Source organism: Bemisia tabaci, chromosome 9 (genome assembly GCF_918797505.1).
Source record: "Bemisia tabaci chromosome 9, PGI_BMITA_v3".
Taxonomy (NCBI): domain Eukaryota; kingdom Metazoa; phylum Arthropoda; class Insecta; order Hemiptera; family Aleyrodidae; genus Bemisia; species Bemisia tabaci.
Genome location: NC_092801.1, coordinates 26,624,109 through 26,645,681, shown reverse-complemented (window position 1 = coordinate 26,645,681; position 21,573 = coordinate 26,624,109). Strand labels below are relative to the sequence as shown.

General features: G+C 38.0%; 1 protein-coding gene across 1 annotated transcript in view; it reads right to left on the bottom strand.

The window, feature by feature from the left end:
- The window catches only part of LOC109037653 (uncharacterized), a 28,159-nt gene extending 11,888 nt beyond the window's left edge, over positions 1-16,271 (bottom strand). Inside the window, exons 1-4 of the mRNA XM_072304226.1 lie at positions 16,092-16,271; positions 10,693-10,949; positions 2,447-2,642; positions 76-611 (exon numbers count right to left, since the gene is read on the bottom strand). Coding sequence (XP_072160327.1) covers positions 76-611; positions 2,447-2,642; positions 10,693-10,926 — 966 coding nt within the window. The 5' untranslated portion in view covers positions 10,927-10,949; positions 16,092-16,271. The remainder of the gene's footprint in view (positions 1-75; positions 612-2,446; positions 2,643-10,692; positions 10,950-16,091) is intronic.
- Between the last annotated feature and the right edge of the window lie 5,302 nt (positions 16,272-21,573).

The following is a 21,573-nucleotide window of genomic DNA, read 5'->3' as shown; positions in this document are numbered from 1 at the left end:
CCATTCCTGATTTTACTGTTTCCCTGCGACAAATAAAAGCATCCTGCAAAAGTTCATCTTACATCGTAGCCGTACCTGATTCTCCGCGGCCGGATACTTATAAGCGGGTACTCGCCAATCGATCAACGGGACACCCTGAGGCTCAGCACCAATGATATACCTCGGCTCTGGAGCTTGGTCACCCCGGCTGGTGCCCTCCCCGTCCATCCGGACAAACGGGTCACGTCGCCTTGACCCCTGCCTTCTCGGTGCCGATGATGTCGATGATGTTCTCGATTGCGATGATATCAGTGATGTTCTCGGTTGCGATGATATCAGTGATGTTCTCGGTGGCAATGATATCTGTGATGTTCTCGGTGGCGATACTCTCGGTGTTGTCATCGGTGTTCTTTGCGATGTTCTTGGTTGTGCGCTTGGAGATCTTGATGCTCGTCTTCGCTCTTCCTTCTTGTCAGAATTAGAGCGCGATTTTCGTCGGAGCATTCTTGGATGGAGTGAGGGAGCCTCTTTGGTTTTGCTTTTGCGTCCACGACTAGACGACTGGGTGGATTTTGATTTTGAGTTTGATTCCGGTTTGAGTTTCCCGATGTAACTTTGAACGAATTCCTCACCTGCGGAGGTAGAATGAACGTCATATCGACGGTATGAAACTACCAGACCATGTATCTCGTATGCGGTGTTTAGAAATCTCGATTTCAACATGGAAAAAAATCGAATGTTGATTTAGCATCTATACTGTTAAAAAATTATGCGAAAAGTATCGAATGTTGAATTCAAATGAAACCAATGCTAACTCAACATTGAATTTGTTTAATTGGACGCAGTTAACCTAGCATTCTTTTTATTGTAAAATCAGCATGTATACTTGTCGCACATTTTTTCAACATTATAAATGCTGAAGCAGCGTTCAATTTTTCGTGTACTTTATTTTTAACGCAAAACAAATAAGTATTACTCAGTGAAGTTTTTGCCAAGTTTTCTTTGCACAAAAAATAAAAATCGCCGATGTTTTCAAGAATGGAGATGTTGCATGTGTGTAATTTGCGATTTGACTATTGATTCTTATGAAAAACGTCGCGAGAAACACGATAGTGCCACTGGTTTTCTCTGAAATCAACTCCCAAGCTCAAACAAAGCTCTCAAGTTGAGGCCAAAATGGAGGGGATATCCCACGCTATCCTGAGAGTCCATCTCTATATCAAGACAAGCTCTCTATGCACAGATAAGGAGCAAATACATTGACAGGGCTGCCACCTTATTTGGGGACTCCAAAACTGAAAACACGGCAACCCTGTCAATGTATTTGCTCCCTTTCTTTGCATAGAGAGTTTGTCTTGATGTAGAGGTGGACTCTCAAGGTAGGGTGGGATATCCCCTCCATGTTGGCCTCAACTTGAGAGTTTTTTGAGATTGGGAGTTAATTTCAGAGAAAACCAGTGGCACCATCGTGTTTCTCGCGAAGTTTTACGTAAGAATCAACAGTCAAATCGCAAATTCCTCACTCATGCAACATCTCCATTGATGTTGAGTAATTTTCCTCATACAAAATAAAGTATGCCAGGAAGTCTGCAACGTCGCAAACTGAGAAACGTGCACTTGTAGTTTCACCATCTATGACTACTTTTGCACCTAATTGCAATATTATATCAATATTTGATGGCCGGAGTGAAAAACCACGTATCTCCGTTTGCGACTTAGCAGACTTCTAGTCATACTATATTGTTTATTCGGAAAACTAGTTAGCATAATTTCTTGTACAGTTCCTTGATTTGCCCTCTCTGTTAGTAGAATATTCTGTAAACATTTGAAGCTATAAAATTGGCCTTATTCTCTTAGGAAAACTAAAAAAGGAGCGGGAATTTTGAAACACCACAAAGGAGAAACATGGTTTCGTACTTTGGGTATCGATTTTTAGAGCAATACTGCCGTGCTAAGGAAAAACGCCGTATGAACCTTCAGACGTTGCCAAATATCCTTTGATAAAACAATAATTTCATTGTAAACACATGAAAATTTTTCTTTCAATTTTGCATATCATTTTGTTCGCAATTTCACCTAAAGCTCCTGAAACTTTCAAGGAAAAATATTCTTAACTTGCCTCAAAAATAAATATTTTATCAAAGGAAATTTGGCAACTCTCGAATGTTCATACGGCGTTCTTCCTTAGCACGGCAGAATAGTGTAAAATTATGCTAAAACACTTGATATGAATTTGATTGAAAAGAAGGAGAAAGTTTTCAGGTGACCCTAAAAAATATAATTCATCTCTATTTCGAAGAATTTTTGACACTTTCCCGAAGTTCCGGAAAATAAGAATTTAGAGTCCATATACCTTGGGGCGCATTACAAAACAATTGGACGTATTAATGCTAAAAGGAACTATGTTCATAGGGTTTGCGCGTAACATAGAGCATTTTAGCATAAACATGCTCGATTGTATACTTACGAGTGAGATCCGTGAATGGGCCAATGCCGAAAACGACGTCATCTTTCCTTTTATACATTAATTTGTCGATCTTGACCAGGTTAGCACTGAATATTTTGAATCGCTTTTTCTTCTCTGCACTCGTTCCATATTGTCTCTTATACGCCTTAATGAACATTTCAAATTTTTGGGCCTTGCTTAGCTTCGATACTTTAGCCTGGACACACAAAAAACAAGAGGGTAAAGATGGTTTCAGCCCAGTAATACGTCTCTCAATCGTGTTATTTGAACAAGATGAGACATTTTATTTTGACGACAATTAAGATGAATTTTGCTGTCTTAGTGATTTCAGTGATTTCGCCTGAAAGAGGGAGGAGGCATTTTGAGGGAAAATTTAACACTTACTGCTCTCTTCGCTATCACAGGAGCATAGGGGACATCTTCAGGCCAAACATTAAATTTTAAGCGCTCAGCCGATAGGCAGCGCTTTTTGATTTCGACTTGCCTCTGAGCACTAGTATACTAGTGCTAATGCGTTTAAATGGCGCACCAGCTCATCGATGTGTAGGCTTTTTTTTTGGGGGGGGGGAGGGTCCATTTTTAAAATAAATAAAGCGGTGAAAACCGTATTTTATGCTTTTAACGTAATGCGCAGGTAGTTTCGATCGTTTGTCTATAAGAAAATTTCTTAGCGGTAGAGTAATTCTTATCGAAATTGATCGTTGAACTCAAATGAAGCCTAAAAAAACGTGCCTGATGAGCTCAACGGCGAGCTCATTTTCGGGAAACAAAAATACGCGTTTACGGTTTCCTTGGTAACCTTTGTTTGCTATCAGCTGATGTTTTATTTCCATTTCCCAGCGAAGTCGACGGAGTTTATACTTCCTTTCTTCACTAAATACATTGACTAACACCTGAGCGCTTTTCTAATACGACAGTATTAGAACTTTCCCGCTTGTTTTTTAAATGTTTTAAGTTGTATATGGTAAGTGTGAAGGAAATAGGCTCCTTTGCTATAGCTCAGTGACGCCAGTAGGGTGGTAAGAAAAATGGTCAGGGGGCAGTGGCGTGGCGTGAATTGCGATGTATCGATTGTTATGACATTTACCTATGGTAAAGAATCGATTATTAAGGTGTTCACTGCGAACACCCTGCTTATCGATCTTTTTCCATAGGTTTCAATGGCATAACAATCGATTTATCGCAATTCACGCCACGCCACTGCCAGAGGGACCGTACCCTCCGCTCCCTTCCTGTTGGCGAAAAGCGTCAGCTGTTTTGTAAAGTTTTGATTCCTCCAGTTTTTCATTTCTCAGTTTCAGTTCGGTATGATACCTTGCCCATAAAGGTGATCTAAAAGCGTCCTCCGAGTGTTATTTCTTTCCATACCACCTTTAGCTTTTACCTTTAGCCTTTAGGTTATGGGCCCAGAGCAGTGCAGTTTTTATTCGTGATTTCATTAAGTGTCCAATTAACAATGAGTGGTGACCATAAAACTAAAAGAAATATTAAGCCGTTCGACGGTACCAAATACTCAATTTGGAAGTTGCGAGTGCGAGCGGTCTTGGCCGAGTTAAAAGTCTTATCCGCCGTAGACTCGGTAACCACGGTTACGACTCAGACCGCGTCGGGCGATAACAGTGTTGCAAGTGGTGCAAGTGAAATCTCGGACGATTCGGACCTAAAAGCGAAAAATGTAATTCTCGAGTATCTCGCGGACTCTCACATTCACTTCGTTAGCAACGAAAAAAGTGCACGAGACATTTTCTTAAGTTTAGATGCCATTTACGAGAGGAAGAGTTTGGCCGCGCAAATATCGATTAAAAAGAAGTTGCTCGCGTTAAAATTCCAAGGACAGTCAGATTTAATGAAATTCTTCACAGTTTTTGACGATTTGATGACTGAGCTGAGTGCCGCTGGCGCCACGTTGACCGAATCTGATAAGGTGGCTCACCTTTTAGTGACGTTGCCAAGCAGCTATGATGGTATCGTTACAGCTATCGAGACTTTGTCAGAAAACAACTTGACATTAGCTTTTGTTAAGACAAGGCTACTTGATCATGAAACAAAGCTGAAGGGTGATGATGATACAAGCCCCAAAGTCCTCCTCTTGGACCACCAAAAACGAAAGTTCCCACTAAAGGGTTCAAAGTTCAATTCTCAAAAGTTCAATCCGAACATTAAGAAGAAGAATAACTTCAAACCTTTTCAGAAGAAATCAATGGGATGTTTCCATTGTGGCCGTAAAAATCACGTGATCAAGGATTGCATTTACAGACGCAATCAATCGAGCCAAAATTCACCGAGACCCAACTTAAAGAGCGTGAAAGTTAAAGATAAAGATGACTATTCACCCGAAAGTGCAAATATCTCTGCTTTTGCCTTCATGGCGGGTGAATCTCAAGGAAATCAAGAAGCTGGATTCTGGATCCTGGATTCTGGAGCATCGGCCCATATTTCAAAAACTGATGCATTCTTCAACAGCAGCGTGACACTAGATCCTCCAATGAAGATTGCCATCGCAAAGAGTGGAGCCTTCATCACTGCCCTTAAAAAAGGGAATATCAACGTTACGACTCAATCCGGGTTCAGCGGACTTCTCGAGGACGTTCTATTCTGCCCTGAAGTTCCTCATAATTTATTGTCCGTGAAGAAAATCCAGGAAGCTGGATTCACGGTCACCTTCGATCAAAAGGGCGTACAAATTACAAAGGGAAGTACAGTGTTTTTCAAGGGTAAGCCCTTTCATAATTTATTTTCGATTACATTTTTGATTAATTCCCAGAATGCAAACATGCAAGTTTATAGTGCGATGGGCAATACTACTTATAAACTGTGGCATGAACGCTTAGGACATATTGGCAAGGGAAAATTTTTAGAGTTGAAAAGACATAACATGTTTGATGATATTGACAGGATCAAAAATGTTGCAGTGAGTGAACATTTTTGTGAAGCTTGTATTAAAGGTAAGCAAGCAAGGTTACCATTTCACAAGATAAAAGATAAAAGTCACGTCAATAGAGCGTTATTTATAGTACATTCAGATGTGTCTGGACCAATTAGTCCTCCAACTATTCTGAATAATCAGAATTACTTCGTTTTATTTGTTGATCAATACACTCACTACTGTGTAACTTACTTGCTTCAACAAAAATCGGGAGTTTTTCCTGCTTTCAAAGATTTTGTAGCCAAAAGTGAGGCTCATTTTAATTCAAAATTCGTTACTCTCTACTCAGATAATGGTGGCGAATATTTCTCCACTGAGATGAAACAGTTTTGTATAGATAAGGGAATAACATATCATCCGACCATTCCACGAACGCCTCAGTTGAATGGGGTGGCTGAAAGAATGGTAAGAAGTATCACAGAACGGGCACGTGCAATGCTTCATGGAGCTAAGTTAGATGGCCTTTTGGGGCCTTTTGGCCTTTTTGGCCTTTTTGGCCTTTTATTAGGCCTTTTGGGGTGAAGCTGTCCTAACAGCTACGTATCTGATAAACTTGACTCCTACCAAAGCTTTATCAGCACGCATGACTCCGTATGAAGCATGGCATGGAAAAAAGCCCAAAATAGAATTTTTGAGAGTTTTTGGTTCTACGGTCTATGTCCACAACAAAACCAGGAAACGAAAATTTGATGAAAAATCCTGGAAAGCCATTCTAGTTGGTTATGAACCAAATGGATATAAAGTGTGGGACGTAGAAAACGAAAAATTTGTCAAAGTTAGAGATGTAATTGTTGATGAGACAAATTACCTGGTTTCGAGGCCTGTGCTGAATTTGAATAATATTCTAGAAAATCGAGATAAATATGGTGAAACCTATGGTGATAGGAATAGTGCAAACCATAAACTCGATAATGGTCAAGTATCAGTTTCACAGCAACGAGCTGGAGTAAATGAAAAATCAAACACGTGTGAGAAAACATGTGAGCCTTTTAAACCTGAAAACTCTAACAACGACAAAATGGATGATAAGGATGTGAATGTTAATTTACCTACAGCAAACTGTGACTCAAAGCCCCATGAACTGAGAAGGAGTGAACGAATTAAGGGATTGCCACATGTTAGTTATGATGAAACCGATGATTTAACTCGGTACATATTTTTAAGTGCTCAATCACTCGAATGTGACATTCCCTCTTCCATTAAAGAGATCGAGAAAAGCCCCGACAAATTAAAATGGAAAAAAGCTATTCAGGAAGAAATTGATTCTTTATTAATCAATAAAACCTGGAATATTGTGCCAGAGCCCATAGGAAGAAACATTGTTGCATGCAAGTGGGTATTTGCAATTAAAAACAATGAATTTGGGGAAAAAGTAAAGTATAAAGCTAGACTTGTAGCCTGCGGCTATAGTCAGAAATTTGCGGAGGACTACGACCAAACATTTGCGCCAGTTGCTCGAATCGCTAGTCTTAGAATCTTAACAGCTTTTGCAAACCAATTTGACCTGTTAATTCACCAAATGGACGTCAAAACTGCATTCTTAAATGGAGTTCTAAAAGAGGAAATTTACATGAGAATACCAGAAGGGATGGAGAGTAAAGAAAATCACGTTTGCAAACTAAATAAGGCACTATACGGTCTTAAACAAGGAGCACGATGCTGGTTTGAAACTTTTGAAATAAAACTCCTTAAGGTAGATTTCAAAACTTCACCTGCGGACCGTTGCATTTACTTTTTGGATAGGGGTGATATTTCCAAAAATATTCCCGCCCGGCAAAGTTACGTTGTGGCAACGTTGCCAAAACGTTGCAATTTCGCCATTTACGTATTCGGGCAACGTTGTAGTAACGTTGCCACAACGTGTAATTTTGTCAGCTTGCATGAACGTAATTGGCAATGTGTCTGCAATGTGTTTCAGCAACATAATGGGAATGTTGCAAAAATACGTTTTAGCAACATATTGGGAATGTTGCAAAAATACGGTGAAAAAATTTCGGTGATTTTTTTTAGGAGTACTCTGCAATTTTACTCCTAGAATTCAATGTGGACCGCAGAGAAGCGTTTCTTAGGCACCCGAAATTCACTCTAAGTCCGATAGTAGCCGCGCTCCGCCCGGGTTCCCAAGCGGGCTCCCATCGAAGTACTAACTACGCCCGACGTTGCTGAACTTCAGTGATCGCCCGTGTGTCGCTGCCACTCAGCTACGGACGCTCGCGTGATAGAGTTTGGTTATTTAGCATTAATAAACATCCCTAGATCTGGTTCAATGATAGAAAGCAATGATATTCTTGCATTTCTGTGCATAATTCTACAACGAAGGATACTGAACATAATATTAGGAAGATCAAGTTTTTAAAAAAAAGGAGTATGAAAAAAAAATTAAAAAAGAATTGAATAAATATATTCATTTTATATAAATAAAATTATTATTATTTTAATTATTTATTTAATTATATTATAATTATTTTTTATTATTATAACTATTTGGTATTTTTATTTTGTATTCAATTATTTTCTAATTATTTATATTTATTTTTTTTATTTTATTTTTTATTTTTAAATTATTTTTTTATTTTTTTTAATTTTATCTTCATTTGTATATTTTTATTGTTAATTTTTTTATTTTTTGAATTATCTATCAATTAATTTTTGTTTATTTTTGTATATACATATACATATTTTTGCGACATTGTATGAGGGCGCATTCCCTTATATTGATTGGAGAAAATCATCTGTTGAGAAACAACAGAAAGGAGAACACCTGAAACAGTGGAAAAGTGTCCCCTCCGATTTGCAGCACAGCATCTGCTTGACCTCATATCTGAGTTCTACGACCAAAATTACACAGGGATTGATACCTCACATGACACTATATGCGCATTTTAAAAAACCGAAATCCCAGAGGCCTTATTATGGCCGCCATTTTGAAATTTAGGCATTTTGGGGGGTGTTCCGGGGTCGGACCGTGGTAAACTTTTGGTATGTTGTTCAGGAGGACCTACTGATGACGTTTACATAGGAAAAGTTTGTTCAGCAATTTGTTCCGGGTCAAATCGTGTTTCTCCCTGACTAATAATGTTTAACAACGTTGTCACAATATATCTAAGAAATATTTATTGAAACGTTTTTTAATAATGTTCCAGAAACATTTCTAAAAACGTTTTGAAAATATTGTCTAAAATATAATGTCAGGCAACATTGCTGAAACATTGCTTAAACGTTGCTGCTTTACCTTTACAAAGCAATATCATCAAAAATGTTGCCTTGCAACGTTGCGGCAACGTACACATTGCTCCCTTGCCGGGCGGGTTTACGTTATTCTTTACGTCGATGACGTGGTAATAATTTGCAAAGATCTTAAAACAATGATGAGTTTCAAACGCTATTTAATGAGTGAATTTAGCATGGTAGATTTAGGCAGCATTCGATTATTCTTGGGAATTAAATTCGAAAGAGGTAATGAAGAGATAACCATGAGTCAATGCGCTTACATTGACGCAGTCCTTAAAAAATTCAACATGAGTGAATGCAATCCTATTAGCAACCCTCTTCCGAGCAAATTAAACTTCGAAGCTCTCAATTCAGACGAAAGGTGCGACGCGCCTTGCCAAAGCCTTATTGGATGTCTCATGTATATAATGCTGAGTACTCGACCCGATTTAAGCACTGCAGTAAATATTTTGAGTCGATTCGCTAGTAAAAATAACAAGGAGCTATGGCAGTGTTTAAAACGAGTCCTGAGATATTTGAAAGGATCTCGTGCTTTGAAACTTACGTATAAACGAAATAATGATCATGAGCATATTCTAAGTGGATTTGTTGATTCTGATTGGGCAGGAGATTCAACGGACAGGAAAAGTACCACTGGGTTTTTCTTCAAACTGTTTGGTGTGTGCACCGTTAGTTGGAATACAAAGAAACAGAAATCTGTTGCTGCCTCGTCTACAGAGGCAGAATACATGGCCCTATTTGAAGGGGTTAGGGAAGCTCTCTGGTTGAAGTCATTACTGCATAGCGTAAATTTGGCAATACAACGACCAATCCCTATCTATGAGGATAATAACGGTTGTATTAGCATTGCTAACAACCCGTCTAGTCATAAAAGATCGAAACACATCGATATTAAATATCACTTTTCCCGAGAGCAAGTTGAAAAAATACTATTATCCTTCATCATTTGTCCACAGGTGATCAGCCAGCAGATCTGCTCACGAAGCCTCTACCAACTCCGACCTTCTTGAAATTCAGAGCTGAATTTGGGCTCCAATCAGCCAGTACCGAGTGAGAGATTTGATGAGGTTTTCATCTGGGTTTCCCTCATCCTTGCAACAAATGTTGAATCTATTTTCTTTTCTTCCCAGATATTAGATAAAGTTAATTTTTTTAAAAAAAAAAAAAAAAAAAAAAAAGAATTTTTTTTTTGACGTTTTAAACCCCCCCCCCCCCCAAAAAAAAAAAAAAAGTCAAATTTACATTTCAAATTTACATTTCATTTTTCAATGTCAAAATTTAATCCCCAAGTTAAATTTTGAGGGGGCGTGTTGGCGAAAAGCGTCAGCTGTTTTGTAAAGTTTTGATTCCTCCAGTTTTTCATTTCTCAGGTTCAGTTCGGTATGATACCTTGCCCATAAAGGTGATCTAAAAGCGTCCTCCGAGTGTTATTTCTTTCCATACCACCTTTAGCTTTTACCTTTAGCCTTTACTTCCATCGCAGATAAGGCTCTGATCTTATCTACCTAAAAATGGACCTCTAGACAAGATACGAATTTAAGCAATCTGATACATGTTTCTGAACCAGAATTTCACGTAAAACACGATTCACATAACGAAAATTACTGAAACCAGCTCTTAACGAAGATATTAACGTTTTTATCACACATTGGTTACGAGGAATTTGAACTGCCCGCTCACAAGAGACTCAAAGTTCTACGTGAGTCAAATCGCGCACAACAATGGTTTCAGCAAGCTTCTCAATCGAGCAATGTTCATTTCCCACCATGTGTTGTTCAAACTATAAGCACTTTGCTATAGCTGAGCCAAAGCGTCAAGATCGAGGTTGCCAGATTTTTTTATCGGAGAGACTGTCATGATAACGTTTAGCGCGCGATGTGAATCATGCGGAGCATTGAGTTCCCATGAGCGGATGGTTTGAATTCACGCATCAAGAATCATTAATTATCTTCGGAAGGAGTTGATTTTGGTAATTTTTGTTGTGCGTATCGTGTTTTACGTGAAATTTTGGTCAAGAAACATAAACCAGAATGCTGAAATTCGTACTTTGTCTAGTGGTCCATTGCAGTATTCATGCACTCTTGCTTACCTGATATTGCTTTTCGGCCATTCGCTTATTCGTTTCAAGGGAGACCACAGATGACATCCAGTGGCATGGCATAAATTGACGGAGATCCACTTCGTTTAAACTGCAAACGCAAACATTCTTCTCGCACCTCCCGTGGGCCCAAGGGACGTTGAGCAAAGGGACTTTGCCCCACGTGGAAATGCAGAGGAAATCGCAACTATCCAAACCGGTTGCGTCATTTTTGGTACACAGCATGTTGGGCCTAATTATTGCGAGACCTTTAAACGAGATAAGTAAAGCGGTTTCAGGATATTTTGTCAACGATTTTTTGTCCGCGCACCTTTTTTGTCCAGGAGTTTCCGCCCACACGTAAAATAAGCTACAGTGACTTGGTCCAAGCGTTCTATTTTATTCGGTATGTAAAATTATATTGACAATATGGAAATGAGAAATTGAGAGAGAAGGAGGTGTTGTTATGGTTGCTCATTTTCTAAATGAAATGTTATTACTTTCTCCCTTTGAATCATCTTTTTAAATTGCCATTGGTGAATATTTGGTTTTATTTCTATCCTTAAAATATTGAATGTACAATATACTTAAAGGTACTTTTTTTATATTTTTTTATATTTTTTCTTTACGAAATTATTACTTCATTTTGAAAACATTTATACTCTTAAGACGTGACAAATATTTGTAAAAAAATTTCCAAGCGACATTAATCTCAATGAGCCGCAGTTGTGCCGACAGTAACTACAAACAAGCAGGAAGCTCCAACGCATTGGCGTCGGAGAGCGGCTCTGGGGGCAGTAGTTGTAGTCAAGAATGAGGGCCTAGACACATTTTGTCATTGATGTACAATCCGACAACTGTCGATTCAATCAACGAAAACGATTCAAACTGTCGAATCGCCCCAATGGCCACGATAGTTGTTAGACGTTTACGGTTTCCCTGGTAACCTTTGTTTGCTATCAGCTGATATCAAGTAATATGACTAGGAAGCTCCAACCCAGTGGTTAAAGCTTCCTTAACCGCGAAAACTTTAAAATTCAAATTTTCAAATTTTGAACGTAAAGTACATTTTTTCCATCACGAGATAAAAGCACAAACAAGTTTTGAATTGTTGACTGTATCACCATGATTCCAAAAATACAATACACAACATAGCATTGACTAACAATAAAACAGTATGCAATAAAATAAAGTCATGACAAGGAACATAGCCGAAAATGGCGCCGATTCCCATCAACCAACGCGCGGTCTCTACAATGTAACATGCTGCATTGATACTCCCCAGCTGGGACCGTCCGGAATAGCAGCTCTAGTGCAAGCACCAGAGCCGCTAAAATGAATAAAAGAGGAAAAAAAACCAACAAGCACACAATCTTTAGTTTTAACTCATTTGTACATCGATCTTTTAGAGTCAAATACGTCAAACTTTGAGCGTTTCGTTGTGCTTACACCTCGCTGCAGCACAATAAAAGCACAAAATGTAAAAGAAAAAATTAAAGTGCCTCGGAAATCATTAAATTTGACACGGAACCACCAAGACTTAAAAAACACACATTATATCATTATTCTCCTTTGATAAATTGATATATATTTTTTCCCATCAATTTAAATGAGAATAATCAATGCAGAGTGTGCTAACATTTCAAAATCATGAGTTATAAAACGCTAAATATTAAAGCCTGACAGAGCGGAGCGGCGGCGCGGCGTGCTGCCAGCGCAAGAGGCTCACTGGCGCCTACAAACCTAAGTGGATACTTCACGCATTGCACAATGCTTGAAGTATCCACTTAGGTTTGTAGGCGCCAATGCGCGTTTCGCGCTGACCGCCCGCCCGCCGTGCGGCGGCGCCTGAAGCAACTATTTCACAACAGAGGTGTTGCACGCAGTATTATACGAAATTTAACGTATTAAGAATGACAGGCATCCTTCAAAAGTACAGATCTTTCCTCACAAAATAAATCAAGATACTTATCGTACACAGGAAAAATCTTAGAGCCTTTAGCTGAGGTAAATATAGAGGTTTATCCGGTTCAGGTATGACAATGTGGGACTTACTTGACAGATAATTAAGTCCTGTTACACCAAAGAGGTGTAGAGAGTTTTAGTGAATTTTGTCTCATGGAATTGACGCTCCCCCATTTTTACCAAAACTCTCAACTGTATATTATTCTCCGTTTGACCAAACAGACAAAACAAAAAAAAAACCCTCATTCTTCCAAGACATCATATATTTTCATCCAAAAACGTCGTGAGCAATTGTCGTTTGTATTTACATGTGGACCAATTAACTTTGGGTCTCAACTGGCACGTGGACCAAAACTCTTGTGCCGAAAAAACGCATGGACGTAAATTACTGGAAAAAACAGATGCGCGGACAAAAAATCGTTGACGAAATATGAGCGAATACCGTGAGTCTGTAACAAAATTTTGCTGGAGCAAGATGGCAGCCTCTCTTCCGTCATCCTATTGACATGACCATACCAAACAAGTTTTTTGGTCATGACGTCGAACACGATGTCATTTTCGACTTCCATTATCTGACGCACTCTATCATTACGGACCCGATCTCTCCAAAAAAAATGGAAGCAAAATACAAAAGCTCTGGAGCAAAATACATTGCGAAAAGTCAGAGAAGCTTCAACGCAAAATTCTGGAGTTGTTTTTATATTTCAACATGGAACATTTTAAAACACACGGGAATGCGAATTCACTAAAAAATTATGTAAGTATAGTTTCACAGTTGACAGTTCTTTCCTCTCTGTTTTTTTTATGTAATTTTTTTTACATTTATCGCGACCTGTTTTGCCTCCCTGTTGCTTAGGCTTTGGAGGAGGAGGGGGGGGGGGATCTCGATGGCGAATCTCATGCGTCAATGTGAGCAGCGCAAGAAGAGCGTGGAACTCCTGAATACTTATAACAGCTATACAAACTCATGGGTGGTTTCACGATAACTGCGGGCCGATTATTGAGATTTAAACCAGCCCGATAAGACATAGAACTGCGATATATTGCATGGTTGAGATAGGGCTATGTCTTGTAGTGTCGGGCTGACATAGTTTCAATAATCGGACCGCAGGAATAGTTTTGTCGCCGTAACAGACAACACATTTTTCGGTCATATTTTTAGTAGTAATCTTAATCACTCGAATTTTTTTGCATTAATCTTGAAAGGGTTACGTATTATAACTTTTCCTAATGATTTATTGCTCTACTGCACAATTAATATTATGTAAATTCCGAAAATGTGCTGTCTGTTACGCGGTAAGAAGTCAGCGTAACAGACAGCACATTTTCGGCCATTTATAGATTAAAATTGAAAAGTAGAGCGATAAATCGTTGAAAAGCGTTGTAACACGTAACCCTGTATAGATTAATGCAAAAAAATTCGAGTGATTATCATTACTACTAAAAATATGACCGAAAAAGGTGTTGTCTGTCAGAGCGACAAAACTATTCCAGTTATCGTGAAACCACCCTCATCATTGTTGGATGTAAAAGTGATTTCTCCGCACTTCACTCATGACATAGCATTTTTCAGTCACGCCTTCACTTCAGTGGCGTGGCGTGCTTTGCGATGTATCGAATGATCTGCCATTTAAACCTATGGAAAAGGATCGATAAACAGGGTGTTTGCAGCGAACACCCTAATAATCGATTCTTCACCATAGGTTTAAATGGCAGATCATTCGATATATCGCAATGCACGCCACGCCACTGGCCTTCACTTAATGGGGGCACTCGACTTTTTTTTATTTAATTCAGCGAAATCTCACGCAATGACCCTCAACACGTCTGAAATGAAGTAATTTTTTGCGATCGAACATGATTTGCTTGTGCGAAATATTGAAAGTGCTATTTTTTCCCATACTCGATACGTTCATTGCTCTAATGGGAGACCAGCAATATGTACTACTGGAAATTTCGAGCTCAGCAGCTCTGGAAGATGAATAAAAAATTGGTATTTGATGATTAACCTGCGTTATGACCTTATAAAACGACAGGAAATGATAACTTCAGCAACGGTAAAAGTTTTGACATTTCCACCTCAAAAACATTCGCAAATTCGAGAGAGAGAGAGTCATTTGAAGGTTCGATTTGCCGTACCTAATGGGTCTGTTGTAGTGCTGTTGCACGCAATAGACGCAATCAGGCGGGTAGGCCTAAAATCACAAAAAAATCCCGATGGGTTCATTAAAAAAGTCCGACCTTTACTCTCTTTGCGATTTTGCATAGTTTGTAAATGGCTTTTTCGAATTTCGCGTGTTCACAAAAGGTTTTTGCTCTTCATTTCCGGAGAATAGGTTTGCTTTGAGAGAGACGTGCTAACTGTAAAGTAGTGTATTTCTTTCGGAAAATACACATTGACTATAGTGTATTTCCTTCGGAAAATACACTAGTCAATGCCAAATACTGTTTCTCATGTATGTTTTCAAGCGTTTGTTTCCTCCTTATTGGTCTGTTATGCAAAAACAAGCGTTGCAAATTTATTGAAACCTCACATAATGAAAGTCTGTAACAGTGTGTCAAATGTTTTGATTATATATATATTTATATGAGTCGCTTTTATAGCGCTCTTTGGCGCTTTACGACGCCTGATCGCCACAAAACTGTTTTGTTTATTATTTTGCTTATTCTTTAGGTTAACTTTGATTGTGTCTCTCTCTGGGCAGACCTGATTGCCGGCCCCTAAGAAAATACTGCTTGCATCAAAATGGAGATGTTGCATATGTGAGGAATTTGCGATTTGACTACTGATTCTTATGTAAAAGTTTGCGAGAAACACGATGGTGCCACTAGTTTTCTCTGAAATTAACTCCCAAGCTCAAAAAAAGCTCTCAAGTTGAGGCCAAAATGGAGGGGATATCCTCTACAGCAAGACAAACTCTTCATGCAAAGATAGGGAGTAAATACATTAGCAGGGTTGCCGTGTTCTCAGTTTTAGAGTCCCCAAATAAAGTGGCAGCCCTGTCAATGTATTTGCTCCCTATCTTTGCATGGAGAGTTTGTCTTGGTGTAGAGGTGGACTCTCAGGATAGCGTGGGATATCCCCTCCATTTTGGTCTCATCTTGAGAGCTTTTTTTGAGCTTGGGAGTTGATTTCAAAGAAAACCAGTGGCACCATTGTGTTTCTCGCAAACTTTTACATAAGAATCAACAGTCAAATTGCAAATTCCTCACAAATGCAACATCTCCATTGAACCGATTATTTTCCAGATCACGTAAGCGCCAATATAACGAGTGCGAGAAAAACAAGAAACCCCGTTTTATTCGCTTTGTTGACAATCTTCGAATTCCAAAAAATGTATGTTCTTTTAGAAGGCTATTTTGAAAAAACCAGACATGATTGATTATAACAGAGAAAACAAAGAAAAAATAACACCTCTACCAAGAAAATAGAGATTGGCACTTACGTGATTTGGAAGATAATCGGTTCGATTTAGGGAAGGCCCCATAGAAGGTGAGCGAGGACTATAGTACCTAAATATAGAGAAAATAAAATTGCTATCCTGATGTAACTCTTACGCACCACGATAATCCACCATCGTGTTTCTCGCGAACTTTTACATATAAGAATCAACAGTCAAATCGCCAATTCCTCACACATGCAACATCTCCATTCGAAAATCGTGTTACAAACTACGCAGATAGCGCTCGGAGAAATAATTTTCAGAGTTTTTTCATAAGCCCTCGCACCATTTTTGCATGATTTTACCTAAAAAGAGAGTGTATTCGCGTGGTCGTTTTTCTTGCGTGCATCAGACCCATCCAGTCTGAAAATTGTTGCATTGCGATGCATTTTTTCCCCCTGTCACGTCATCTTGCTCTTAGAATTTTAAATCAGTCACATATTGTTTTTCTGGATACTGGGGGACGGGGGGGACTACTTTTCGGGGGACTGGATTTCGACGAACAAAGAAATCATAATTTTTTTACCTCGGTACACCCGTGTTCCTTTTTTATGGATGATCACCAAAAAAAAAAAAGAGAAAAAAGAAGGCACTATATTGGAAAATTTTCGCTGAACGCCACCTCAATTTAAAGTACCTACGCAGGGAGAGTACGTAATATGTACGAGAGTAACATGTCATAAAATGGACTTCTCAGGGCCAAAAAAGCAGAAAATCTCTGAAAACGAAAAATGTAATTCACTGAAAAAAAAGTAGCTTGGTTCTAGAGTCCAGACTCTTAATGACATTGACAAGGAAAAATACTCTTGATTCAATCCGATTTCTTCTTGAATCAAAGAGCCGAGCCTCTTGATTCAGGCGAATTGCCTTTGGATTCAAGCAAAAAGTCCGATTGAATCAAGAGTATTTTTTCTTTTCTATGTTTTTAAGAGTCTGGACTCTGGATCCAAGCGACTTTATATCTATTGCTGCTTATCTTCAGATTTCAATATCAAACCAAAATGGCCGAGAATGTTCATAATTGAGTGTTCTTCCACAAAAATGAGTAAATTTGTGCAAGAACTAAGTCAAATACTTGCTTTACCAACGACTGGTCGTGACAAGTTGATGATGGCTAATGCCGTCATAATGAATCACTGAAAATAATTGGAATTTACAGATTGATCTCTACGTCTTCTTTATCTTGAGCTCTGACTATCAATTCCAAAAATCAACCCGCAGGTTGTGACAAAAAATTATAATTAAGGAGGTTAGAGAGCGTATAATAATGATGATAAATATAATATCGACGGTGTAAGCCTGCAACCATGTATCTCGCTTGCGGTTTCTTGAAAATGTCCACTACTATTTCATCTTTTAATGGAGAACTCATCGGCATCAACCCCTGACATTTTTGCAGAATTTTTTTTTGCACAGAGAAGAAAAATGACAGCAGCTTTTTTCTAAGAATTTCCATTGAGTAGTTTTCCATTCAAAAAAAAAAACGCTTTCCAGCCACAGTGGAAACGAAAGGTAGATTTCGACTAATCGTTTCTATGAAAACAATTGCGCCTAATGAGCCTGACAAGTCGGAAAATCGTCCCCCTTGAACTTGAGATTTTCCGGATAAGGAGTGGTTTTAGAGGGTAGGTGAATATAGGTCGTTTTGAAGGCCAAGACGAGACGAGTTTTTTGACGTATCACCGACCAAGATCGGACGAGTTTGAAAAATCATCCCCCTTTGGACTTGAGATTTTCAGGATAAGGGGTGGTTTTAGAGGGTAGGTGAATAAAGTTTGTTTTGAAGGCCACGACGAGACGAGTTTTTTGACGTATCACCGACTAAGATCGGACGAGTTTGAAAAATCATCCCCCTTTGGACTTGAGATTTTCCGGATAAGGGGTGGACCGATTTTCACGAAAAAGGAAACTGATCTAGACCTCATAGCAGTGAAGAACCATGCTTAGTTTCGTTTTGATCGTACGGATAGTTCCGGAAAAAAACGGTCGCAAAGGTTCGTTAGATCCCAGTTATATATATATATATATATATCGTACTTTTTTTATGACCCACATTTTTCAACTCAGGGCTTCAGGATCGATGCTCTTTGAGCGAAAATTCCGGAAAATTACGAGGTCGTGCCGTCTGCAATAGGTAGATATTTCTTCGAAATCTACCTAATAAAGCACGTCAAGAAGTCTACAACATGAGGAATCGAGAAGAATGGTTGATGACTTACATCGTCGATGTATTTCCTCCTCATACGCTAGTGATGCGTAAAGAAGTAGAATTTTTTATCTTTTAAGACGTAGATTTTTACATTTACCTTCGTGGAATACCGAGAGACCAGCAATCACCGTCAAGATTAACGTTTCAGGCCTCTGCATCTCTACATTTGTTGAAGATCACCTAAAATTATGACGATTTATATATTTTTGCCTTAAATGAAACGAAATTCTAAATAATATGGTTTATCATACCAAGTAAAAAGGTGACAAGGCTTGACTGTCGTAATAATTGTCGATAATATTGTTTGAATTAATTTTGCTTCATATCCCCATACTATTGCATACAATGAAATAAAAATTTTACAGATTTTAATCCTAAATTATTAATATAAGGAGCAAGATTTTCTCCGGTGACAAAATACATGAATTTTATATCCCGGGTATGTTTTACAAATTTGTAAGAATTGTACGGACTTTTCATAATGGTCAACTGCCTGGAATGATGTTAGGTAAAATTAGGAAAATTAAGGATTCCCAAATTTTTTCTGTAAAGAACTACTCATTTGGTAATCATGCTAATACATTATTTTACAAAATTTTTATAAATTTTCAAGATAAAAATATTTAGGATGTAAAATTTACGTATTCTTCTACCAAGCAATAATGTTCATAATATTGTTGAATAAGGGGATTTACCACCGGCGATTTGGCTTCTTTAGCCCCAAAATACCTTTAAATTGACTTTATTTTCAAAGAGTTCGACAGCATTTTTCCTATCTTGCCTTAAATTATTCAGTAACCATCATGTTTTAAGAATCTGATAAGACTTTGCTAGAGGCAGATCAAAAAATGTAAACTCGTTCGAATGGCTTGCTGCGTTCTTAATACACGGTCTTGTCGAGATGTGTGGTTTACCTCGCAGTGTTGGATTGTGAATTCTCCTCATGTGCTGCTTACCTACATTAAAATCTCTGTAGTGAAAACTAACGAGGTTAATATGCACAAGTCAATGACTCGGCTTATTAACACATTGTGTTGGAGCTCACTGCTTCTTTGTTTTTTTTTGTTTTTTTTTAAATCAAATATTTCTAAATGTACTTTGAGTAATAATATTACAGCAAAAATATTACAATAAAAAAAGTTCTGGTTTTTGTATTAAAATAATTCTTAAGCCATAATTTTGAATGGGTGACGTAGAACTTGGAAGAATGTATCAGCTCTTATTTTTTCAGCTTATTTATTTACTGATTACGTATTTGAAAAAAGAAGGGTTTCGGTTAAATATTTTTCCGTGTAAATACACTTGTTGTAGGCGTCATAATATTTTATGCATAAATGGCTAGTTGTAATTTGGACTATATGTATTGATTGTTGATGTTGCAAAATAGGAAAACTAATCAAAATTTTTCCCCGTAATTTTGTGTAATCTCTTTGAAATGAGTGAAATCCCTGGAAAATGCCGATAGAAACTGTTGGTTGATTCTGCTTTAACGAAAAAAAATAATACAAAAATAAAAATAAATTAATAAAAAATAAAATAAAATAATATAAAATAAAATAAAAAAATGTGCAGAAACTGATAATGTCACAATATGAGATCCGATCTCTCGACTTTAGCTGCTTCCAGGACTTTATGTCCACCTACCTTTCGTCCATTAAATAAATGTCCACCGCTATTTATGTCCACTAAACGTTAAGTCCAGTCTTTATTAAGTCCGCACGATTTAATGTCCAACCATGAATATGTCCAAAACTGTCCAAATTGTGGACATGTTATGTCCACATTTTTTTTTCTCATTTAAATGACAGGAACCACCTCAAAAATAAATGCATACTACTACTACCTGCATTCTTAAAAACATTTCATTCATAAATCAAGTCATGAAAGAGAACAGACTCTAAGAGCAGATAAATACATATGTTCATGTGTGCACCGTACGGATATGATAAGATGAAAACCAAAGCGGGAGCCTAGGAAACGCTCCAATGCCAAATTAAACATTTTTCAGTAACAGATGCAGTCAAAATTGAAAGTCCTTTTTAACTAGTTATTTCGTGCGCCTTCAATCTTGTAGGATACCGTGCAACGCCTCTGACGTGAAATAGTTGCTTAAGGCGTTGCGGCGCGGCAGGCAACCAGCGTGACACGCGCATAGGCCCCGACAAACCTAACGGGATACTTCACGCGTTGCGCAATGCGTGAAGTATCCCGTTAGGTTTGTAGGCGCCAGTGCGCGTTCTGCGCTGCTAACACGCCGCTCCGCTCTGTGTTAGGCTCTAATATTTAAACTCGCGGAGTCAACGTTTTTCAACTCATGATTTTGAAATGTTTGCACTCTCTGCATTGATTATTCCCTTTTAAACTGATGAAAAATAAATATGTACTACCGGAAAATATAATGTGGTTTGTGTAAATATATTAGTGGTTCCATGCCAAATTTAATGATTTCCAAAACATTCCAATTTATTCTTTTATGTTTTGGGCTTTTACTGTGCTGCAGCGTGGTGTAAGCGCAACCAAACGCTCAAAATTGGACGTATTTGACTCAAGGGGGTCGATGTACAAATAAGTTAAAAACAAAAAATTGCGTGCTTCTTAGTTTTTTTCCTCTTTTATTAATTTTTGTATAGTTTCTTTCATCACAACTACGGCTCATTGAGATTCACATCGATGCCATTGCTTGGCAAAGGTTTTACAAATATTTACCACGTTTTAAAAATGTAAATGTTTTTAAAATGAAGTAATTAATTTCATTAAAAAAAGAATGTACATTTAAGGCATATTTTATATCGGAAATTTCAAGGATAGAAATGAAACCAAGTATTTACCAAAGACAATTTGAAAAGATGAATCAAAAGAAGAAATTAACATTTCATTTAAAATATGAGTTACGATAACAACACCTCATTCTCTCTTAATTTTCTCATTTCGATATTGTCAATATAATTTTACGCACGGACTAAAATATGACGCTTGAATTTGATTTTAGTGGACTTTACATTTGTGGACTTAACTTAGTGGACGTTTAAGTAATGGACTTAACAATAGTGTGGGCTTTAGAACCGTGGACGTAAAAATTGTGGACGAAAAGTCTGTGGACTTAAAAAAGTGGACATAAAGTCCGTGTACCCTTTAGCTACTTGAATTGTATTACATGAAATTACGAATGCGAAAAATGTATACGTCGCAGGCAATTAGTCAAACCAGGCATTTTGTCAAATGCCTAGGCGAATAGTCAAATAATCTTACATGGATTAAAATTCTGATTCTTTTGCT